Source organism: Chlamydotis macqueenii, chromosome 15, assembly GCF_036417535.1.
Source record: "Chlamydotis macqueenii isolate bChlMac1 chromosome 15, bChlMac1.mat, whole genome shotgun sequence".
Classification (NCBI taxonomy): domain Eukaryota; kingdom Metazoa; phylum Chordata; class Aves; order Otidiformes; family Otididae; genus Chlamydotis; species Chlamydotis macqueenii.
In genome coordinates, this window is record NC_141570.1 from 10705368 (window position 1) to 10727829 (window position 22462).

Below are 22462 nucleotides of genomic sequence, written 5' to 3' on the forward strand. Positions count from 1 at the left end.
CCCGGCTGGAGCCGGTGGAGAGGAGCGGCAGGAGGGCCCCGCCGCAGAGCCTCAGCCCCTTCCCCAGAGCAGGGGCAGCCGGCAAGGCCGCGGCGAGGCTACGGCAGACCTGCCCCCGAGGAAGAGGGAAGCTGCGCTGAGCACCAGCCCATGCTGTTAAATCAGGATATAATGGGCTTATTTCCTACATTTGGTGGCAGCATAGTATTCAGGATAATATTATCGCTACTCGCGCAGGTTACTGCCAAACCAGAAGACAGAGATGAGGGGATTAAATAATGGGGATGGGGAGTGCATCACTAAAAAGTCTTTCCTAGAGTCAGTTCTGTTTGGGGGAAGTTATTTTAATTCCCTGTCTCGCAAACAACCTGCAGCCACACCGTGCCCTCTGGAGCCAGCCTGACTGACATTATAGCAGGATTTTTAAATAAATGATGTGCAGGGGCAGCTCACGTTTAGCAGGCATAAGCGTAGCCCCGCTCCGAAGCGTGCAGTCCAAGTAACGCTCTACCTGTGCTCGGCGCGCCGGGGTGAGGCAGCGCCCGCTCACGCCCGCGGTTTGGCGGAGGCGCGGACCCATGGACGCCGCTCGCCCCGCAGGACCTGCCTTTGCCTCGCAGGTAGGTGACTCTCCGGAGAGCCCGAGCAGCCACCGGGAGAAGGAGCGCCCTACCTGCCGGGAGAGCGGCGCCCTGCCTTTCTCCCCCGGGGCGGCTGTGTGGGGCTGCGGCCGCCCGGCGCCCCCGCTCCGTCTCCCCCCGCCCTGGCCGGGCGCCCAGGCCGGCGCGCGCTGGCCGTTAGCCCTCCCGCCCAGCGCAGCGCGCAGGGGGAAGGGGAGGGGAGGAGGAGGCGCTCCCGCGCTTTTGGAGACGCACCTGTGGGGAGCGCCCGCCTGGGCGGGAAGTCTCTTATGTAAGGGATGGCGGGGAGCGGGGCCGGCGCCACGGCGGGGCTGAGGGGGGCGAGGTGGGGGCCGGCTCCGCGGCGGGGCTGATGGGAGGGGCTGCTCAGGAGGGAGAGTCCGCCAGCCCCTCGGAGGGGCTGCTCGGGGCGGGGTGCAAAGGGGAGCTCGGGGAGCCGGGGCGGCCGGCGGGCAGCCCCGGGTCTGGCGCGCAGCCTCCCGCGGGCGCCTGGGGGGTCGGGCTGGGCTCGCCGGGCTCCTCGCCCTCGCTCTCACCCTCACCCGCACGTTGCCCGCCAAGGCGGACTCCCCGTTTGGCGGCAGCCGTTTCCCGCCGACTGGATGCCGCGGCGGGTCCGTCCAGCCTCCCGCGCCCGGCTCTGGCAGCCGTCGCCTCCCGCGGGCTCGCCCGGCTCCAGGAGGGGCTCGGCGGGCGCCGTGGCTGGCTGAAGGAGTTGTGCGAGAGACCGCGCCGGGCTCCGCGGGGGGGAGCGGAAGGTGGGTGCCCCCGGCGCCCGCACGCTGGCACCAGGCGGTGCGGAGAGGCTCCTCGATCGCCCTCTCTCCTCCTTCCCGCCCCTGCAGCGCCGTCGTCTCAGCCTTCCCGCCTCGTGGCCCCCTCCACGCCCCTCTCACCAGCCCCTTCTCCCCAGCCCGCCGCGCAGCGCGGTGCCCCGCACTCCCGCCGCCACCTCCACCCCTCGGTACTCCTCCTCCTCCCCCTCCTTCTCCCGCGCGCTCCCTCTCCCGCACACTCCACAAGTGCCGTGCGCTCGCTCCTCCGGAGCGGAGCGGCGGCGGGCTGCGGACGCTGCCCGGGGGGCGGCGGCGGCGGCCCGGCCCGCGCGGGGCTGTCCGTTGTGCTGAAGGCGAGCGCGGGCTGAGCGGACGCCCGGCCCATGACGGAGCCCCTTTATGTTCAGCTCCTGGCGCAGCGCAGCATCCAGCAGCTCGAGCGGCGGCGGCGGCAGCAGCAGCAGCATCGTTGAGCCGGGGCTGGGAGGCAGAATGGAAGGCTTTATTCGGCTGCTCTTCGGCTACTTGGTGGCGGACCTTCTCACGCTGGTGTGTCGGGCTCAGGAGAAAGCTGGCCAGCAGCTGGGGAGCTTCGTGGTGCTTTCAGGAGGAAATCACTCCAGCCTTGGGGAACAGCTAGACCCCTCCGAGCCACCTCCCACCCCGGACTTCTGCAGGGGCTACTTCGACGTGATGGGGCAGTGGGACCCCCCCTTTAACTGCAGCTCAGGGGAGTTCATCTTCTGCTGTGGCACTTGTGGCTTCAGGTTTTGCTGCAAGTTCAAGAAGACAAGGCTGGATCAAAGCACCTGCACAAACTATGAGACGCCGTTGTGGATGAACACTGGGAAGCCTCCTTCCCGCATAGATGACCCTCTGCATGACCCTACCAGGGATAAAACCAACCTCATTGTCTACATCATCTGTGGGGTTGTGGCAGTCATGGTGCTGGTCGGGATCTTCACCAAACTAGGGCTGGAGAAGGCGCACAGACCCCAGCGGGAGCACATGTCCAGGTAAGGCTGAGTGCCAGGCAGCATGGTCCCCTTCTCTCCTACCTCCTCCTCCTACCCCAAAAGAGAAGAGAGCAGCCCATGTGTTCCTGCTAAACAAACAGCTCCTGGCAGGCAGGCTGCATTCCCCTGCAAGGCAACTGAGAGAGACCAACTTTGGAGAGCAGAGCTCCTGTGGTTCCCCAAACCTAGGTTATCAAAGTACATGCATATTGAGGAAGATGAGAAATAATTGTGGAGACTGCACAGACAGTAGTCCATTTTTATCTGCAGTGTCTGACCCTCTCCCCAAAAAGATCTAGCAAGTGTTCCCAGATACACAGTGCATGAATAGGAAAATTAAAAAATCCTGAAACCAGCAACACTGAGTTATAGAAAGCCTGCTGGGTTCCCTCTTCCAACTGTTTCAAAGCTTGGAAAATGTTTTTACTTCTCAACAGAAGGATGTAAACAAATGTCATCTTACCCTCCCTCTCCAGCTGCAAAATGGTTTTGGCAGGACCTTCCCTACTCCCCCAACCCTTGCAAGTGTGTGAGCTATTTGTAAAATTTCTAAGCTGTGAAAATGAGCCAGGGTGGAAAGGAAGAGTGAGACACAAAAAGCAGAGAAGAATTTCTTAGCATTTTTTCAGTTACTGTTGAGAGCTAAAAAATGGAATATGAAAGTCTTGTCTCTTCCATATATGTGTGTGTTACACTCTGTATCCACAGTGTAATGGCTGAGTTATATCAAAGAGAACCTCCCCCACCTAGAGTTAGGCATGCTGCGTACCATCTACTCCAGATGCTGGCTGCCTAGTGGTGGATAGGCAGGTGGGCAACTCAGGACAGCGCCCAGTGGCTTTAACAACATATTCCAAACTCAGATTGTCACAGTAGTTCAAAATCAAGGCATAACACATTTGTCAAGTTTGCAGTCTGTCTGATTCTTTATGCTAATCCCAGGCACATGAAAGTAAAGCAGATGGGGGAAAGGCATTAAAAAAGGCAAACAGCTCCATTAAAAGAGACTAAATAGATTCCAGCATATTGGGCAACTTTAGTGATGAAATGCAATTAAAAAGATACCTTCTACTGGGCATGCAGTGTGGCAGAAAGCTTCCTCTTGCCCTGACTGGTAATGGTGTAGCTCACAATCTTTAAAGCTTAGATGAAGAGTCATCCTTTGAAAGATAGTCCAAGAGATCAACTCAATGTCTGGAGCCTTATTTTTTATGGAAGTTTCTGCATTACTTTTTGGTTAACTGCTTATCCTGAAACAGAGAAAGCCACAAAAATGATCCTGCAACTGCATCACCAGTTCACTAGCAATTATTTGCTATTTATAAACTGGCTGATATGGATACGCTTTTACTACCAAGGAACAAAGCACATTGCAGAAATTTTAGTCAACATTGTATGTCAGTGATACTTCTGTGAAGATGGTTTCTGTTGAGCTAGGTATAGTAATTTCTTAGATATTTTGAATATTCTCAACTACTAAATTGAGAAAAAGAATACATGGGTCCCAAATTCTTTTTTACATCTTACTTTTAAACTACAGAGCTTGTTTGGAAAAAAACCTCTCCTTTGCTTCAGCCTCTTTCTGTAGTGTCTCCTGTCTCCGTGCAGGCAAAAAGGCAAGGCTTGTAACAGTTAAAAAAACCAGGACAGAGTGAAGTTGTAGCCATCCCTGCCTGTATATGGCTTAAATAGGTCCTATTTCTACTAGTAGAAATATTTGCTATCTAAAGTATAGGTGTGAAATATTCTGAAAGGGTATTCTGTCTCAGTTTATGGAAATAGAATTATAGGGGATTGGAAAATCATTCTGAAATCCTTCAGTCATGTATGCATAAAGATTAGGATTCTGAAGTGGTTCTTGGAACAGGTCATCTGTTACCCCGATTATTATTATTGTCTGAGATCTTGTACTTTTCTTGCCACGAAAATGTTCGAGTCAGGATTATACAGAAACTTGGAAAGTCATGATCACATGGAAAAACAGTCACCCACTCAGTACACATAATAGCTAGTCATGTTCTGGGAAAGCAGAGCCATAGTGTTTTTTTTTTTAAAAAAAAAAAGTTCTCACACCCTTGTTACAGATATGGGGTGGGCTTACCATTAATTTGAAAAGGAATTAGATTTGTAAATCCCTTTGGCAATCTAAAATCTAAAAATCTGTTCATTGATTGAAGAATTGAAGTAACCTCTTTGTCCTCGAATGTGTGTTTAACTAAAATATTCCATCCTAGCTCATTTTACGCTACTAACATTCAGAAAAGAAGGCTGCAACGCTTAAGAAATAAATAATTTCTCTGTTTAAACAGTTAATAATACCAACAATTATCTTCAACTATATTCATGTTCACCTTCTTTTATAACACTCATCACTGTAATGTCAAAAAAGCAAACCAAAAAATAACACGTTATTTTTCTGCACTGAACCTTATTAATAATCAAAAGTATAATGTGTTGAGAAGGTTCATTAGGCCAAACCAAAAGTATGAAGTGTTACTCCATTTTGGCTGGCAGCAACAAACACATGGAGGCTGGTTTGTCATCTGTTTACTCAGCTAAGATTGTCTCCTTTCCCTTCTCCAGCCAATGGCTACATGAAACACTTGAATCCTCTTCATTCCTGTCAACAAATTCACCTATAGAAGGGATGGTACTGCTTACCAAAAAAGACAATGCATAATGCAAACTGATATTTTTTTTAATGAGGGCTGATTTTTAAAAAAAGTTAATAGACTACAACTGGTGTAAATTATGTATTTCCACTTTTTTATTTACTAAAAATATTGAAAAATATGAGCAGAGACCTGACACATGGCAATAAGAACACTGACTTACAAATAGGAAGCAAAATTGTGCCACACTTATTAATTCCTTGCATTATTTCATCTTGCAGTCAGTGGATCTGCTAATGAAGTACGACACTAGTGTGTGTAAGAGTGGTACAATGTCAATAAAGGAAACTTCACAGGCCTGGTGAGCATAGTTTCTATACACTTGCCTTTCATTACATCTTGCTTACTGCTTTACCAAAACAAACCAAGAACACTCTATTAATTTCACTGAATTTTCCTGAAATATTTGACAATGAAAAAGCACCCGGGAAGTGTATTTATATAGTGAAAACAATCAATAGGAAAAAAAATCTCTATTGGGCAAGTCCTTTTAGGGAAAAAGACTCAAAATTTGTCCTTTTACAGAGAGCTTGTTACTTCCTTTTGTTTTGAGAAAAAAGGCCAAGTGTGGCACTGTTGACATTTTCTTTCTTGTTAGATCAGTGCTTTTCAGTAAAACACTCTTACTGTTGGCATGGAACTGTAAATCTGGAAGATTAAAATGGAGAGGGGAGTACAGTATTAACTCTACATGGCATATTTTGCTTTAGATATCATATGATAATGTTTTGTTTATATAATTCCCCTTGCTTTTAAATTTGTTACTTGACATTAAAAGGAGATAAATATTCCCTTCAGCTACAGTGTCCAAGAACTAAGCGATAATGGTAGTATCGAAACAGAGTAACTCTTCCTTTACCCTCCTACTTTCTAAGGGAATAAGATGGTGTATGTTACCAGATATGGCAAAGGGAATGAATGTGGCAGTATTGTGCCTAAAAGGAAACCAAATTGATCTGCCTCCTGAAGCAGACCTAGAAGCTCTGTTAGGTGCATAAGGGCAGCATGTTCTTGCTGCTTAAAGCTACATCAATGGGACTTCTAGGCTCCATCAGTTAAAGTGGAGAATCCTCTTGAAAATGAGTAGAAAAGTGAAAAGCTTTACTTCTGTTTAATGGAGGAGATTTTTCTGTAAATAAAACTACACCTTTGCCTTCTTCCCTAATCCTTGTGGAGAATGTGCAAACAAACCAAGAACTGAAAGGACAATATTTACAATCATGCTTGTACACTCTAGCTCCTGGTTTTTTGAAGCAGTGCTTCTGACAGTATGTTAGCAGCCTCCCAGATACTGTGAACCATCTGAGCTCTTCTTTCTTCCTTCACAATGTGCTGAGCTCACAAGTCTTTTGCTGATCATTCAAAAGGCACGTACCTGGGGCCAAAAATAGTCTAACTTGCCAAAATACTGAATTCTGTGTGTGAAATTATTTCCCTTATGGATTTTGACCCAGTTTTGGAGGCAAAATATGACAACTGACCTCTCATAAAATAACCTGTGTTTCAGTTTCTTCAAGCTTGTACCCATAAGGGAAATGCCTGGCTCCACATGCTTTATAACACATGAAAATAGTATTACATATCCAAAAAGAAAAATCTTTTGGCAAGGGAAATGCTGAAGCTTTGTGATACTTGGGTAGTTCTGGGCCATGAACTCCTCCGTAGGTAACATTCCTCTGCCTTTGTAATACTGCAGTCAATATCCAGACAGGACCTAATGATATTGCTGCCTCATTAGAAGGTTATCTTGTATTTTGCATTTCCTTAAAAAAATCCTTCAATATAGCAAAGGTGTAGATAAAGACCCTCTATGTAGATATAATTATTCAATGGGACCCACTCTTAACAATTTCTTCAGACAGTGAACAAAATGCATGAAGGTATTCTAACAGTCTGTTTGCCTGTGGAATTTTTTGAAGCAAACATCTGTTCAAGGATTTTGTCACATACTGGAGCACAAACCTTCCTTTATCCATTTCATTATATGGGCAAATCCTTAAAAGAACAAAACTCAGGTACAACATTTCCTTCGTACTTCAGTGATACAAGCTACTGCACATTTTTAACTCTCCCTGGCATCAGTGTAAGACACAGAAGGACAAGCTCTTTGTTATATTAGCTATTCTTTCCTGAGAAGATGGTACAACTTTGGCACAGTATAAACATAGGTGCTGTGTTGTTAAAAATATAACTTGATGGTGAGTAGTTGCTTTTTTCTTAATATAGTGGGAGTTGGACAGCTAATTCCTTAAAACCTCTCTGAAAAAAGCCACTCTAAAATGGTAGAAAACTTAGCTGGCATTTTCACAGACAAGCAGTAGTTAATCTGCTATCACACAGGGTATTATTTAAAGTCTACAGTGAACAATATTTACCATCAGATTAAGGGCAATGAGGAAAGCATTTCTGAAAGCCCACTCTCACAAAGTTGGGAAATACTAATCCATCTATTATGAGATCTCAGTTGTAACTCCTACATTGAAGTTAGGAACTTTAATTTGCCAGAAATATGTCCACCTGCCTCTGGAATGAGAATTAATATTGATATCAATAATTTCCTTTGTATAGAGACATATTTGCATAAATTGCATAGATATTAGTGGTTTTGGTCCCCACTTATTTCGAACTATGTTTTGCAATATAATACTTTCATTTTGCATCATTTTCTACATACCTTTGTGGGATCTCTTCTATTGAATTTTTATTATTCTGCTATGTAGGCCAGCTCTGCTATTTCTGCTTTATAAGCACTACTTCAAATGGGAGCATTGCTCTGATACCATTAATCATTTGGTTACTGTCTTCTGACCTTTTACAGTCTCAACAGAGTTTTCTGTAACATGTTGATCACAACTGTGACTAATATTTTAATAACATAATGCTAGCCATAAACACAATGAAACATCAGTATCGTTCAGCTGTGTACCAAAGCGATGTTCCTGCAATCTGAAAGCAAGATCCAGCTCAAGATTCCTCTGTCTGTGCCTTAAATGAAGCTACTTTTTAATATTTAAAAGTACAGTGCTTCTTGATCAAGAAATCATCATGTCACAGAAGTACAGTGGAGGAGCTAGACAGCGCTTGCCATGGCTTTCACCAGTGAATGTGCTTATTTTTATTTATTTATTAGTTTATAAACTAGTCTTTCTAATGCAGTATCTGGGACACTGTATATAATTTTGCAAAAAATTAAACTACACTGGGCACAGTGCCCAGAAATGCATCCATTCCCTTAAAAAAAAGTCTAAAAATTAAAACTAGTAAAATAAAAAGGAGGCAAATAATGGTCAGTGATGCATTGACCTGAATAGAAAAGACTTGCACTGAACCCTGAAGACACCAGTAACACATACCATAGCTTTCCTTTGCCTAAGGCAACAGCTTCTGCAGGTGGGCCAATTATTTCATATGGCACTGTCGTTCAGCAGGTAGCTATGTGGCATATACCTAAAGCTAATCCTGCTCCTGCAGAAGTGTCAGTGGTAAAACTCCATAGCCCAGAATCACAGACAGGGTTAGACGTTGCCATGCTGACAGTTTCAGAGCTTAAAACTTAGTCACTAACTCTGGATCCACAAGGCTGATACAGATGTGTGCTTATCTGTATGCCTAAGAATGGACTTACACTCAGTAGGACACTCAGCAGTGAAACTGGTCCTTAGAAAATACATGGGAGCAAGATGAATCTGTCTTTCAGATATAGTTACTGCCTGCAGCTCTGCAGAAAAAGTCCACAAGCAGCACCAGGTTGAGCCTGGCCTAACTGTTAGGAATCCTTTTGCTTGCTCCCTCTTTGCTAGCATAAAGCTTTCATCCTGCTTCTGAACTGGCTTCAAAGCAGCAAGGAGTGTCCCAGTGCAAGCTTTGCTCCATCTTAATGACTAGGACACTCACAAAAGGTAGAAAGGACATTTTTGATCTCCCCTTCTGGATGGGAAAGGCTTAAATCCTACTGGATTTCTACATGAAAATCAGGTGACCTTTGAACTTTGGTGACATTTTGGAATGAAAATAGCCAAGACCACTGCGTTGTGTGGTGCTCTGTGCAAATGCATGTGTGAGAATTTACTTTGACAAGCCCCGCTGGTAATCTAGGTGTGAAGATAACTAGTTTGAGAAAACTATAGACAGCGGCTAGGCGCTGAGGTGCTTAGCTTAATCAAGATGGCAATGTTACTGAGCACATGGAATGGCAGAACCGTACAAGTCTCTACAAGCTTAAATCATGCTCCTACAAAGCCAAGACAGCTAAAGAACTTCATATGTTTCTGTATATTACTATTAGCACACTAAGACAACCTAAAAAGAGCCTGGGGTGCAAAGTCTTACAATGAATCCAGTTCTGTGATTTTGCTGTGAATGGAGCTGGTTTCTCCAGCATATATTATGACGGACTGCATCTCAAACTAAAAAAAAAAACAACCTTGGAATATATTGGCAATGCCTTACAGATTTTGCAACAGGTTAATTCTGATTTTGTCTGGTTTTCAGGGCTCTTGCTGATGTTATGCGACCTCAGGGTCCTTGTACAACAGATCATATGGAAAGAGACCTAAACATTGTAGTACACGTGCAACATTATGAAAACATGGAGACAAGACCTCCTCCAAATAATCTACGTAAGTTACATTATAACTTTTTCAATATCTGGAATGCTGGCACTAGAATGTGTATTATGAAACAAGTATTGCTGGATGTCAAATGAGGATTGACAGTACATGGGTTCTTCCAAATTATTCTTTATTTCAGAGATATTTAGGATTTCCTAGTGCAAATAGTGCCATGTAAAAGAAAGCCCTTTTGAATAGAAGAATTACGTATTATATTTATTTTTAATTGGTTGTCTTGGTTGACTAATACTGGTTTTGTATCTTTGTCTCCTTCTACGTGGTGTTTTTGCTCAGCTCATCAAGCTATGCCTTATTCTATGTGTTGTTATACTAAAATACAATAGTTAAGCTTACAGCAAGATTTAACAAGATATTCCAAAGGGCTGTAACATCCAGTAAGGAAGCAGTCTCATTAGGCTGTTATATCATCTCCACTAGTGAAATAGTTAAATACTTTCCTGGAGAGCATAAAGTTGTGTGTGATTTTCACTCCCCCCCGGTCTAAGTGAAAGGTGAGAGGGAGATTATTATTTTAAGTTTTAAATAATATTTTTATTCTGTATCTGCTATTGCGTGCTTATGTTATTGCAGGCAAGGAAAAAATGCACCTTGGAGCTTTAGAGGAAATATGGTGACATTTCAAGTGGTTCTGAAGTCCTAGGCAACTTATTTTTCGGTTTTGTATTAGACCACAGTACAGATCTTTCTCATGCTCAGATACATTTTCCTTTTGTTATGAACAGTTCCACTGCAATTTTAATTTGCATATATATTTATGTATTTTATAATAATCTTAAATATACATGCATACAAATTATAGATAATATATTTACAAATTCGAGTTCAATATATTTATAAAATAAAAGGGTATCATTCAGGAAGGTTTAGATTGTTAGGCAGTAGATGGCTTTATTATGTTCTGTAGATCAATGTGGATGTGCATTTTACTGCAAATATACTTTTACTGCATTGGTATTTGGATTTTGAAACATTTGAAGTATATGCACTAGTATTTTCCTTATCTTTCTGTAACTATAGAAAGCAGAAAATTTGCTTATATTTGGACAAAGAATGAGTTTTATTTGGACTGCACTGTGCAGTTACTGTGAGATTGTACTGCTTTCTTTTGGGGAAGGAGTGTAAAAACAATGGGAGAAACAGCAGATTCATATGCTGCATGCACTCCTGATACTTGTTTTGCAGTAGAGGCTGACTGCGATTTCTTATGTGAATGGTTACAGAGTAATAGGAGAGAATTAAAGCTGTGACCTCTAATAAACATACCACATATAGTGAAGTGTGACATCTAATCTGTCTGCACTGCTCTCCAGCAAAGCACTTCCACCTGGGCCTGTGCAGTTCTACACTGCAGAGGGAGAAATACATATGTACTGCAGCATTACATCCTTAATTGTAGAAAACCACACCACTTCTGGAGGAGAACTTATGCTTCTCTCTCAATCAAAGGTGCTCTAGCCCCCTGGAGCTGAGGTGGCGAACTTCTGAAGGTTTAAGGAGGATGGGAATAGAAACTGTATCTCTCTCTACTCTGTGTATTTGCTCTTCGCTGATCTCTGATCCTTCCTGTGACCATATTTTCAAGAAGAATGATGCCAAATTGTAATGAAGTTAGGATACAATCCTTATTTTCTCTCGTATATGAAACACTTATTCAGAATCGCAGTTAATGAATAAGCCAGAAAGTAAAGAGATTCTTACTGTATTGATTGTATCTAGATTTTCGTAATCATCACACTGAGATATTTTGTTTAAAACATAACATGGCAGGTCTTTAAACTCATTGTTTTTTGGATGTGAATTCAGGTTTAAGCTTTGCTTCTGTAAACTCTTGCATATAAATGCAACTCAGAGTCACTACAACAGGAAAGAAAAAAAAGATGCATTTAATAGTACCTTGGGATCTTGGCTTGTGATGACCGCAGACATCCGTAATACCTCTGTCTCAGAATTTGGCCCTCAGGCACAGATGGAAGAATTGTATGTGAAACAGCTCTTGCACCACTGCAATTTACAACATAGCAGCACTACTGCTACTTCGGAGCTATCTTAATCCATTGGGTAATCAATAGGAGCAGTCCCAAGACTGCTTCACATGCAGCTCAGGCATTCCTGCTACACATGGAAACCTCTGAAGCAAGCAGCTATGATGGTAACTGTTTCAGTCTTTAATCAACTTTATGGATTAAGTCAATCATTTCAGGTTGTTCAATGCAGACCTTCAAGTGGTGAAATTACTCAAGGCATTCTGTTACCGGTATTACATACATTTACTTCATAGCAAGTAGATCATTATTCTATGTTTGTTGCCACTATATTCCCTCATAAGTTCATCTAAAACATGACTAAATGACTTACTAGAATGAGCCAGAACATCACAAATGATTAAAGTCTGTAGAGAGTATATGCATTTATGGTGCAGAAAAAAATCTTTGTAAAGAAGGGTTATTAAGACAAATTTTCCAAGTCCAGTATCTTAGCAATTTGAAATTTTACAGTGGAGTTTTGAAACACTACAAGAGTGGATATTACTTGCAGAAACTTTGGCAGTGCAGTGTTACCGACTACTAGTGCAGCTTTCATAGAAAGTCTATTCCAGATCTTTACTTATACAGAGAAAATTAAATGGTACAGAATTACAGCATCAGACACTTCAATATGTATTTTTAAAGTTTTCTTTTCTAAGTTACCACTTTCTATCTACTAGCCATCTCAAAATGAGATTTAAAAATTTGAGACTGATGTACTTTTCACATTGGTCCATAGATATGAAGAGGGTAGGAGGATTTTCTTAGGCCTCTGTATTGTGTCTTTCAAAATACTGAAGATAGACTATTGAAGGCCAAACATTATTAAAGATGTTGTAATTTGAATGTTCATTTGCTCTTTCTGCCCTTTTTGAAAACGTTTGGCTGATGCTGCCAACCCATTCTGAAAATGTTTTATGAAGGGAAGCTCGGTTAAAATTACAAATTCACATGATCTCTGACACTGAAAAGGAGTGTGGTTTTGTTTCTGGACTGTTTGTTACCAGAGGAAAAAGAATTTCTAAGTTGCCTGCAGCTAGCATAGCTATTTGCCAAAACTAGCAGTCCAATGAAAGGCCAAAAGTAGAGATCTCTTTTCAACGTCTTGCAGTTTACTCTGTCCCTTCTTTTCTGATATTCAAAAAATAACAGTCATATTGGAGGTTCTGAAAAAACACAGGTTTTTTTTCTTTGCCCATGTGAATCCAGCCAACCTAGATGCTTTTTAGTAAAAGCTTTTTTGTCCTTAGTGGTTGGTAGTTGTCATAATTTTCTTCCAGTACTCTGCTTTACTTAGGATTACTTTTCTGTTATTTCCCTTCATTTACAGACATTAGAATGTAGTGGTGCTTTGTAAACAAGCAGCAGATATCTACCAAGAATCATAACATTCAAGTTTTCTATGTTAAATATTTCTATGTTAAATAAAATAAAATAAAATGAAAAAAAGAGGACATTTATAAGTTATGTTAAAAACATAAACCAAAAGCAAACCTTCCTGCAGAATTTTAGTTGTTTTGTTAATCTCTAACTTTCACAAATCTTAAGAAAGCAGCAGCATTCAAGATTTTTTTTTTTTCCTTTCTACTTACTGTGTTAGAAGTAAGCAATTTATTTAACTTGTTGGGATTATAACACTGGTGCAGTTGGAGTTACGAGGCTTTGTAACTACATCCTCATTTCTGAAATGTGATTACTGCTATTATTTCTAATTAATATCCTAATCTATGATAGCAGAGTGAAACAAATATTTAAGTTAGTGCTACTCACAGTCACTTTTCCTAATGATCAGTGAAGCTCTGTTTAAGCTTTGTTACTCTCTCCTCAATAAGAGCTAGCCTTGCACTAGTGTATTTAAAGCATTTGTGCAGACTCCCAGGATAAAGGTGACTTTAAAAGCAAGCCAATTCTAGATTATGGAGGTTTCAAGGTGAAAAATGCTAGCTTTTAGATAGTTTGACATGGATTTTTTTAAATGTTAAATTCAAAATGAAGAAATAAAGAAGTGAGTTGTAAACACATTACTCAAAGAAGGAGGTATTGCACTATATCAAATGGCCAATTTTAATACTGACCAAGGATTTGCAGCACATGTGATTAAAGTTACTTTTTCTCTTCTTAAATATATGCAAGGGAATAATGTGTTTGCTGCTGCTTTTGATTGTCAGTTGTCCTGGATACTTACTGACTACAAATGCTGAAAACAAAGCTAAGACATTTCTATAACTGGTGCCTTATAATAAGTTAACTTTTATTATTTCTATGCTTCTATGTTAAGACAGTAAGCATTTAAATAGGAGGGTATTTTTTGAAGTTGCTGCATATTAGGATAAGCATTCTGTATTGCGTATTCCTATGCTTTCCCCCATTTCTGCAAATAGAAGCTCAGCCTAGTGAGAGAAACTGTCAGTACTTTGACACTGTGAAAATACAGCTAGAATTTGCAAAAATTTTTGCAGTCTCTTTCATCCTTGGTGAATATGCTTTTTGTTGTCATTGTTGAATACAGCAGTCCTTGGCAAATTAATTATTTTTATGGTTAACATACATAAACATGTTTATATCAGATGATTCATCATATCATATTGCCTAAATGTAATTCCTACTGCTGTTCATTGGAAATAAACAGAGGCATATTAAGAAATGTTAGTAAAGAGAAGTACTACTCTTTGAAATTCAAAGCTCTTCAGGTACGTAAAAAATGATAACTAATTTACTTACACAGTAACTGTTGGACAATGAATTGCATAATATTGTAGTCATTGAGAACATGCAAGTATTACTGTAACAGTCTACTGCTGGTGACAGGGGCTTTGAAACTGTACCAGAAACCTTGTTCAGACAGAGGGCTGCAAAATCCAAAGGCCTGAGCAAATAACTGTATGTTTGGCCTCATTTGTATCTAGGTTGTCTGATTACAGTAAAATGCTTTTTTTTTTTTTTTTTACACCTGGCTATATGCATGGGTCTAGCCCAGAGGAGCTGGACTGTGTTCTTCATAAACTTCAATTGAATGTTCACCTCCTCACTTAGAAGAACAAAGTACAGTCAGAAAAGCTGAGTTCTATAGGCAGGGCTCCAGCCATGTTTTATGAGTGAAAAGATGGACAACAGTAATACATTTTCAGCCAAGCAAAAGATAGTTTTAGCTCAGTGACAGGAGGAGAAGTGAAGAAGTACTGCTGATGGAGTGCTCTAAGACAGTGAAGAATGAGGGAGAGTAAAATGCTAGCTTAATTGGAAGACATACTTAGTTCACACAAAACGGCAGTGCTATGACAGAGGGAAGGGATTGTAGTCAGGAAGTATTGGGAATTTGTTTTCGTGTAAAGCCCTAGTCTTCACTGCCAGTATGCCAAAACTTGTTTTACGGGGGTTTCTATAATCTATCCAGGAAGCACCTTAACACTATTCAAAAAAAATCTGATAATTTAGATTAAATTCCTGAGCTAAAAGCTAGTAGACCTAAGTTAACTAAGTTACCTTACTACAATTTGATTGTAATATACAACAAGGAAGACAAATTCCGCATTCAAATTACACACTTTACAAAACTAATAATCCAAGAAAAAAGCCCACACTACCATCACCAGCCATGTCAAAAGGAATATTGCATTTTAAAATATAATTTCTGTTTGAGGTTAAAATCTCCAAGCTGCTTTGTCACAGCTGTCTTGAGACCACTTTTAAACCACTTTAAATTAATTTCTAGATACTGATTTCAACAGATATGCTACCGGTAGAACTTCAAAGCATTAGCAAATAGGTGATAGAATTTTTATTAATATAATTACAGCTATAGCAATACATTCCAGAGCTCCAACGCTTCCATACTGGAAACAAAATCTCCCATATAAACTTAGAACCTGAAGATGGATTTCTCTTGAAACTCAGTCAGTCACTGTAAGACGGTAACATTTAATCAGTTCTGACTGTGTGTTTATCCTCACAATCATTAATATTAAAAATGTTTCTAATTTAGATTCAGATTTTAATTCAGATGCATGATGCTGATTTATGAGAAGATGTTACGAAACTTCTTGAAACACCAAGGAGTATTTTCAAGGAAGTTAATTAAAACACCTGAGAATGAGAGTATCTGTTTGTTTAGGACAAAACAAAACGAAAGACAAAAAAAACCCCAACTGAAATAGCTCATTTATCATTGACTATTGTACGTGTCATCAATTTTTTTTTTTTTTTAGAAAACAGGATGCGTTTGAAAATGTTAATATATATCATACACATTTTTATTAATAACTACACTAGTCTTCACCAAGTGTACTATATCAGAACTTTAGCAATGCTTCTACCTTACAATTAATTCCATACCTTCGGAATCATCCTGTTGGCTTAATCTGGCAAATGAAAAAACAAAAAAAGCTAAAGCAAAGAGTAAACACAAAATTTTGTGTGAACAAGAATGGAAGGATTGCATCCTGGGACTATAACCACATAAAACTGTGAACATCATTACCTACGTACAGTCGGTCTCTTCTTTATTGTAAAATATTTCTTGTTAGATACAATTTTATTGGAAACTCTATGAGAATGTTATGCATCCTACCTGCTATTTTAGTCACTGGGATATGTTTTGAACTATATTGAGTAGATCTTCATAAGCTCTGCTCCATGTAACCATTTCCATTAGGACTGAACAATGAAGTTTTTGCTCTATCTTTCTTCATTTATTGTACAATAAGAACAATTAGATTAGATTACTGCCTTGCATCCTATCATTTACTTCTAGTCAGCTTTTAATTCAGATAAATTTGACGTATCTTAATAAAAGTATTCATCAATGTAAAATGTATTTGGGAGAAATACAGTTAATCACTGACATTATCCTTTAGTTGCAATAATTAACATCATGGTAAGAAAAATTATTTAGAATATACTTTTACACTTTATAATGTCTTTTAAAAGGCTCAATGATGATTTAATAAAACAAAAATTATTGTCATGACAGAAGAGAGCATTGCTGTACTAGACTATTATATAGGCAGCTTTAAGTCATACAACAGCAGACTTGAAAAGCATATATAAAGGAGGAGACTCATTTTGCTGCCATTGGGGTGCAGATTAAAGTACTTTGAAATGCTGCCCGGTAGTACAGGGCTGTATTTACCATCTACAAGATGAAAAGTTCAAAACCTAAATATGATTTGGCTTTGAAAAACAGTAGTGTTTCCTTTGTGATTCCACTTCTAATTCCATACTATCAGCATAATTATTTAATAAGGATTTAGTTCCACAGGTATTTGTTACTAGATATTGATATGTACTGTCATCAAATACTCATCTAAAAACAAAGGCAGTGCTTAGAAGAATAAGCATCTTTTACTATTTTGGCACTCTGCAATCTAAGTTTTACTTGTTACATTTTATTAATGAGGTGCTATTCCTATTATATACTATGCAATTTAATATCTAAAATAGTATTTTGTCTTTGGACAGGCGCACTGAATAATAGTATTCTCAATGTTGAATAACTTCCAGTGCAAAATACTCCCATTATTAACCACAACTGTCAGCAAGATCAATCATCATCAGGCTTCATGCCTGCTGCAATCTTTCATGTCACTGGTCTTGGAAACAATGCCAAACTAAGAGGAATCATGTTTTGAAAAAACCTCAACAACACAACTTTTAAATTATTGTATTATGTGAGATTTTAGCTCCCTAAAATGAAGACAATAGAGACTGAGATACTTTTTTTTTTTAAATATGTCATGAGTCACCTAATTGAAAAGCAAACAAAAAGTACCTTTTGCTTTCACTGTTGGCTTGCCAACACCATCACAGAGACAAACTACACTTGCCTTTTCCATGCCAAAATAATATTGTTTTTAACTGTTGCCTTACAACTTTGTCATACATTAACTCCCACCCTCATATTTTGTCTCAAAAATCATAAATTTGTACCATAAATGATAAAAACATACAATCATTAATACATCAGTTTCTGTTCATACATTCAGATGCAAGCATTAACTATCGCAAACTGATATATCCACAGCTAAACATATATATTTTTTTATCACTCTGGCTGCGTGAAACTTTGATACTATATTTTAGATGTTAAAATGCTCTTATCAGAAATTTAACATTCTGTAAAATTACTTCCCTCCTCATTTTTTAATCAGCCATACCAACTTTGCCAAGCAGAATCAGTACAGTGGTTACAAAACAAAGCAGAAGAGGTTGGCTGCATACATTAAAAAGCTTATGAATACACTTCCCGGAATTACAAGGCAATTGTGATGTGCTATTCAGTGAGAGATATTTTCATGAATTTCAATCTACGGTTTCATCATAAATGATTTTCAGTACCTTTGTTCTATGTTCTCTGCTTTAGATCATAACTTTCCTTGCAATGTACACATTGTCTCTGACTCCAGTTTTATTATCAGAAGATAAAGTCAAGAAGGGAACTGAGGGTGTTTAATATTTACGAAATAGCTTTGTTGTTGATTTTCATAATAGAAAAAAATAGTTGAAAAAAATCTCTGAAACTATGATATAAAACTACATTGATAATAATTCCCAGGTGATTATAATGTGGATTTTAACGTTTTCTTAGGTATACTAATAAATTCAATTTTTCATTTTTAGTTACCACATTTAAATTTAAAAAGAACCCTTCAGTAACATATTTTTATTTTAAACTCATACATTTAAGAAACATGTCCGTGCAGCCAGGTTTAAGGCTATAACCATACTTCTGAATCCATAATGAATTTGTAACATAATCCAAAACAATCCAGTTGTCTTTTACCATCCACGCTTTACCAATTAAAGGAAGTGCACATTTGATAAATAGTTATTTCTACACACACACAAGCATACACAAAAGAGTGTGCATGACAAAATTTGGACACTATCAGAGTCAGCAATTTGTTTAGCTGGAAGTGTCCACAATAAACTAAGTTTCTCAAACACAGATTTTTTTTTTTAACCCTGAAAAGTTTGTTCTCACTGTGTTAGTTTGCCTTTTACACTCTACAGTACTAGACAGGAAAAACCCAGCCTTTCCCAGTTGCTCTTCCAGGGTTAATCTGATCATTCCTTATCACTTCTGAACTGCTTTATTGTTTTCTCTTAACGTATTCTCCATACATACTAAACCTTGCGCTTCCTATTGCTGTCTCTTCTGCTGCCTGTAACAAGCTGGTCCTCTGTGACTACAAATACTGTTTGATGCTGCTAGTTTTTCTTGTTTTACAACATCTGTGGTCAGCCATTCTGGACAAAACATGAAAGAATACCACAATGTAGAAAAGTAAGGCAAATGTCTACTATCGTTTCACCTCATCAAAGGGGCTCTGAAAATTAACTACTTTCAGCCATAAATTACAAAATGGCAGTGGAAGGGATTCAGAAGTAGGGGTAGGCACAGTCTGTGAGCCTTGCAAGAAAAGCAGGATTTTGACAGTGCTTCCAGTAATGGCTAGTTTTAAGACAATTAGATGAAATTGATTAGTCAGAAGTCATAGTAAAGCATTCACCATCTTGAAAGGCTCAAGGATTTTACCCAGGGGCATTACAACTCACTTAGGACCTCATATATATCTTACTGAAGGGAATTATGTTTTTGCTATTAATCTTGAATAAGGAGAGAGATGAAGAGATACACAGGAAGTTTATCTTACAGCTTTGCAAAAAAACCATGAAACAGCTTAGAGAATTCAGTGTTGGAGAAGGAAAAATGCACATTCATTGCCAAGAGTAATAAAAGCTAGTCAGGGGAAGTGCAGTGAAAACTACCAAATAATTTACCAAATTAAACCCTCCTGAGAAGTGTTTTGAGAAGCCAGGAGGCTAGAAGTAGTTTCCAGCTAGATGTACTTTCCATTTTTGTTCTGATTTCAGGAAAGTCTGGGAGTCTGCAAATGAGAAAAATGTCCATGCCCTTGTCACACAGGAGAAAGGGAAGCTTTCGTGCTCTTCTTCCGTGTTTCTCTCCTTTGGCAGCACGGCTGCTGTAGTTGAACAACTGTTCACCCCTAGTATGCAGAACAGGCATCTTGGATGGCTTGTGCGGATACTGAATTCTCAACCGCTGAACCCTGGCACAAAATAGAATTGCAGGTGGCAGCTTTCATTTACGTAAATGGTCTAAAATTTCTCTGGAACCTTATGTGAGTAGAGCACTGAGCACCGTGGAGATTGGTTTCACTGAGGCCCTTCCAAATACGGAGGGATCCAAGTCAGCACGTTTGCAAGGGATTAGTTGGCCAAGAACAGCCTAACTGGTCTGCTAGTCTGGCCAGGTGGGTTTGGCCTATGTAAAAAAATATGCTTGTATCATTTGGAAGCAAATTAATAGATGAATTCTTGAGCATCCCTCTGTTAAAAAAAATGAGGCCTACTGACAGTATTATATAAACAGCTTCAAAAAGGAAAAGTAGTCCTTTCAGCATCATTCTCATCTAGGAGCTAAACTAAGGAAGTGGATGGGGATTTATATATTTTTGTTCTTTTATACATCTGATGGCCCGAAGGAGTTGCTGTGCAATACACTCTCAGCAATTCCTGCTGGGGGCTGGGCTAAGAATCAGGAATGGGATTTTTTCCTAAAAGCTTTACTCTACCTCATCAAATGACTAACTCTAGTTTAAAGAATATCTTTTGCATTTATAATAATGGATTAAACTATTTCTATTTTTTTCCAAAGCTGGAAGGTTGGATAACTACATTTCTCCTATAGTAATCCAGGCTCTTATTAAAGTTTCAAGTTAATTTCTGAACAGCCAGCAGTACTGTGAAGAAACGTTCCTCATCCTTTGTCAAAAACAAACCTGATCACCATTTTGATTAGAACAGTTTAAACTTTCTAGTTACAGCTCTGTAGTTAAATTGCCATTAAATGCTTTATTTAGTTAAATGAACTCCTATAAGGATTTTTAAAGCAAAATAATTTACATTTATGATTGATTACTTCTTTCCCATCATTTTAACACTTTATTGTTATTTGGTTCTTGCTTTTCCTCCTTGCCTAAGGACCTTCACTTAAGAAAAGAGGTCTGTGAGAAGGAGTAGCTTGTCTTGGAAATAATTGGCCCTGGCAAAGATGAGAAGAAAAAAAAAAAAAAAAAAAGCGCATGCACTGTGTGGGATAAGACATTTGCAGAAGGTTTTTGCATAGATGTTTAACTATAATAAAGATACCTTTAAGAGTTATAATGAGCAAAATTCACTTATACCAACCATCTCCTTATTCTCTACTATGTATCTGGGGTTTATCTTGTGTTTGCAAGTTCTTGCATCAAAGTCAGTAAAGTAAAATTTCACCTTGAGAGCCCAGTATAATATTCCTTAACCGTGCAAAGGTATGATTGTGGTGATAGAGAGGCCAGGGGCTAAGCCTGGATAAAAACGTTTGTGGCAAAAGCAGTAACAATTAAGAGAAACTTCTGAATCTTGAAGAATATGAAAAGTAAAATTATTTATGCTTCTTTGAAGATATCTACATTTTAGCAAATATCTTATAGAGGATAAATACCTAAAATACAATTTATATTATTAGGGTAGCTCTTTCTCTGCTTGTTCATTATATTAATACTTTAATTCACCCATCTAAGAATTACCTAACTCACTAATTCTTTTTCCAACGGTGATCCTACACCTCTTATAGAGAGGTCTGAATAACTATATGCAAATAGATCAGGCTTATTTCCTCTCAGACAAAGCAAATTACAATAGAGAAAAAAAACACCAGTGCGGCAGGATTCTTTTCAAGTGCATACAAATTACACACTTTATAATATGATGATCTTGCATTGTCATAATCTAGCATTTTAGAGTCATTAACATTTACTGGTGAAAATCTGGTTTGAAATATTTATTTGCAAGCTACACCTTATTTCCTAGGTGATGCTATTTCCACCATTTCTTCAAATATTGAGACATAGATGAAGATGTCTCTTGAACCAGAGACATAGAGCTAGAGTTATGCTGCAAAGCGTGAATCACCTATCTGCTCTATGCATATGAAAAGATTTTCAGATTTTGTAAGCGTCAAAATCATCCAAACATTTTTAGAAAGGAAGACAAGTGGTCCATGAAAATCTGTTCGTTGTAACTGAGGGCTTTGATCTGCTGAAATTGTCCACTGGAATAACAGTAGCATTCCCTTTTCCTCCTTACCACTTCTCATCTTCCTCTTCACCAGAAAGAGGAAAGTTTGTGCCTTTCCACTCCAGCTCCTCTGCATCTCAATAACCCATACACAGTACCTCAGGTTCCTCTTGTGTTTCTTGATTTTGTCTGGACAAAGAATAATATTCTCTGGCTTTTTCAGAGTCATCCATTTGGTGTACATGTACTGACTGATTGGCAAACAGAACAAACCACAGAAACAACTAGAGTTTGTACTTCAGTCTTTTGTCTCCATTCAGCCATTCATTTTCCTAACAGCTGTAGAAACATCTCATCTTTGAGATCTCAATGACACCAGAAGGTGCAAATGGGTTAAAAGTTACTAGAGGGAGTAACAGATAGCTAGACAAAAAAAATTACATTAGCCGTGTTCTCTTTTAAGAACAATAAATCTAGAGTTACTTACAGAGTGCAATAAAATGCTACAGGGCATTGTTAGGATGAAATTGGGATCCATAAATCAAATAAGTATTGAGATGCTGCTCTGAGAGTCTGTAATCATCAAATAAGGAGACCTAGTAATCAAAGGCGGAGAATGCCA

The 22462-nt window shown here is 39.5% G+C and overlaps 1 protein-coding gene across 1 annotated transcript in view; it reads left to right on the forward strand.

The window, feature by feature from the left end:
• The first annotated feature begins 1760 nt into the window (after positions 1-1760).
• Positions 1761-22462, forward strand: part of SHISA9 (shisa family member 9) — a 184943-nt gene continuing 164241 nt past the window's right edge. Inside the window, exons 1-2 of the mRNA XM_086759889.1 lie at positions 1761-2433; positions 9597-9724. Of these exons, the coding sequence (XP_086616015.1) occupies positions 1817-2433; positions 9597-9724 (745 nt within the window). The 5' untranslated portion in view covers positions 1761-1816. The remainder of the gene's footprint in view (positions 2434-9596; positions 9725-22462) is intronic.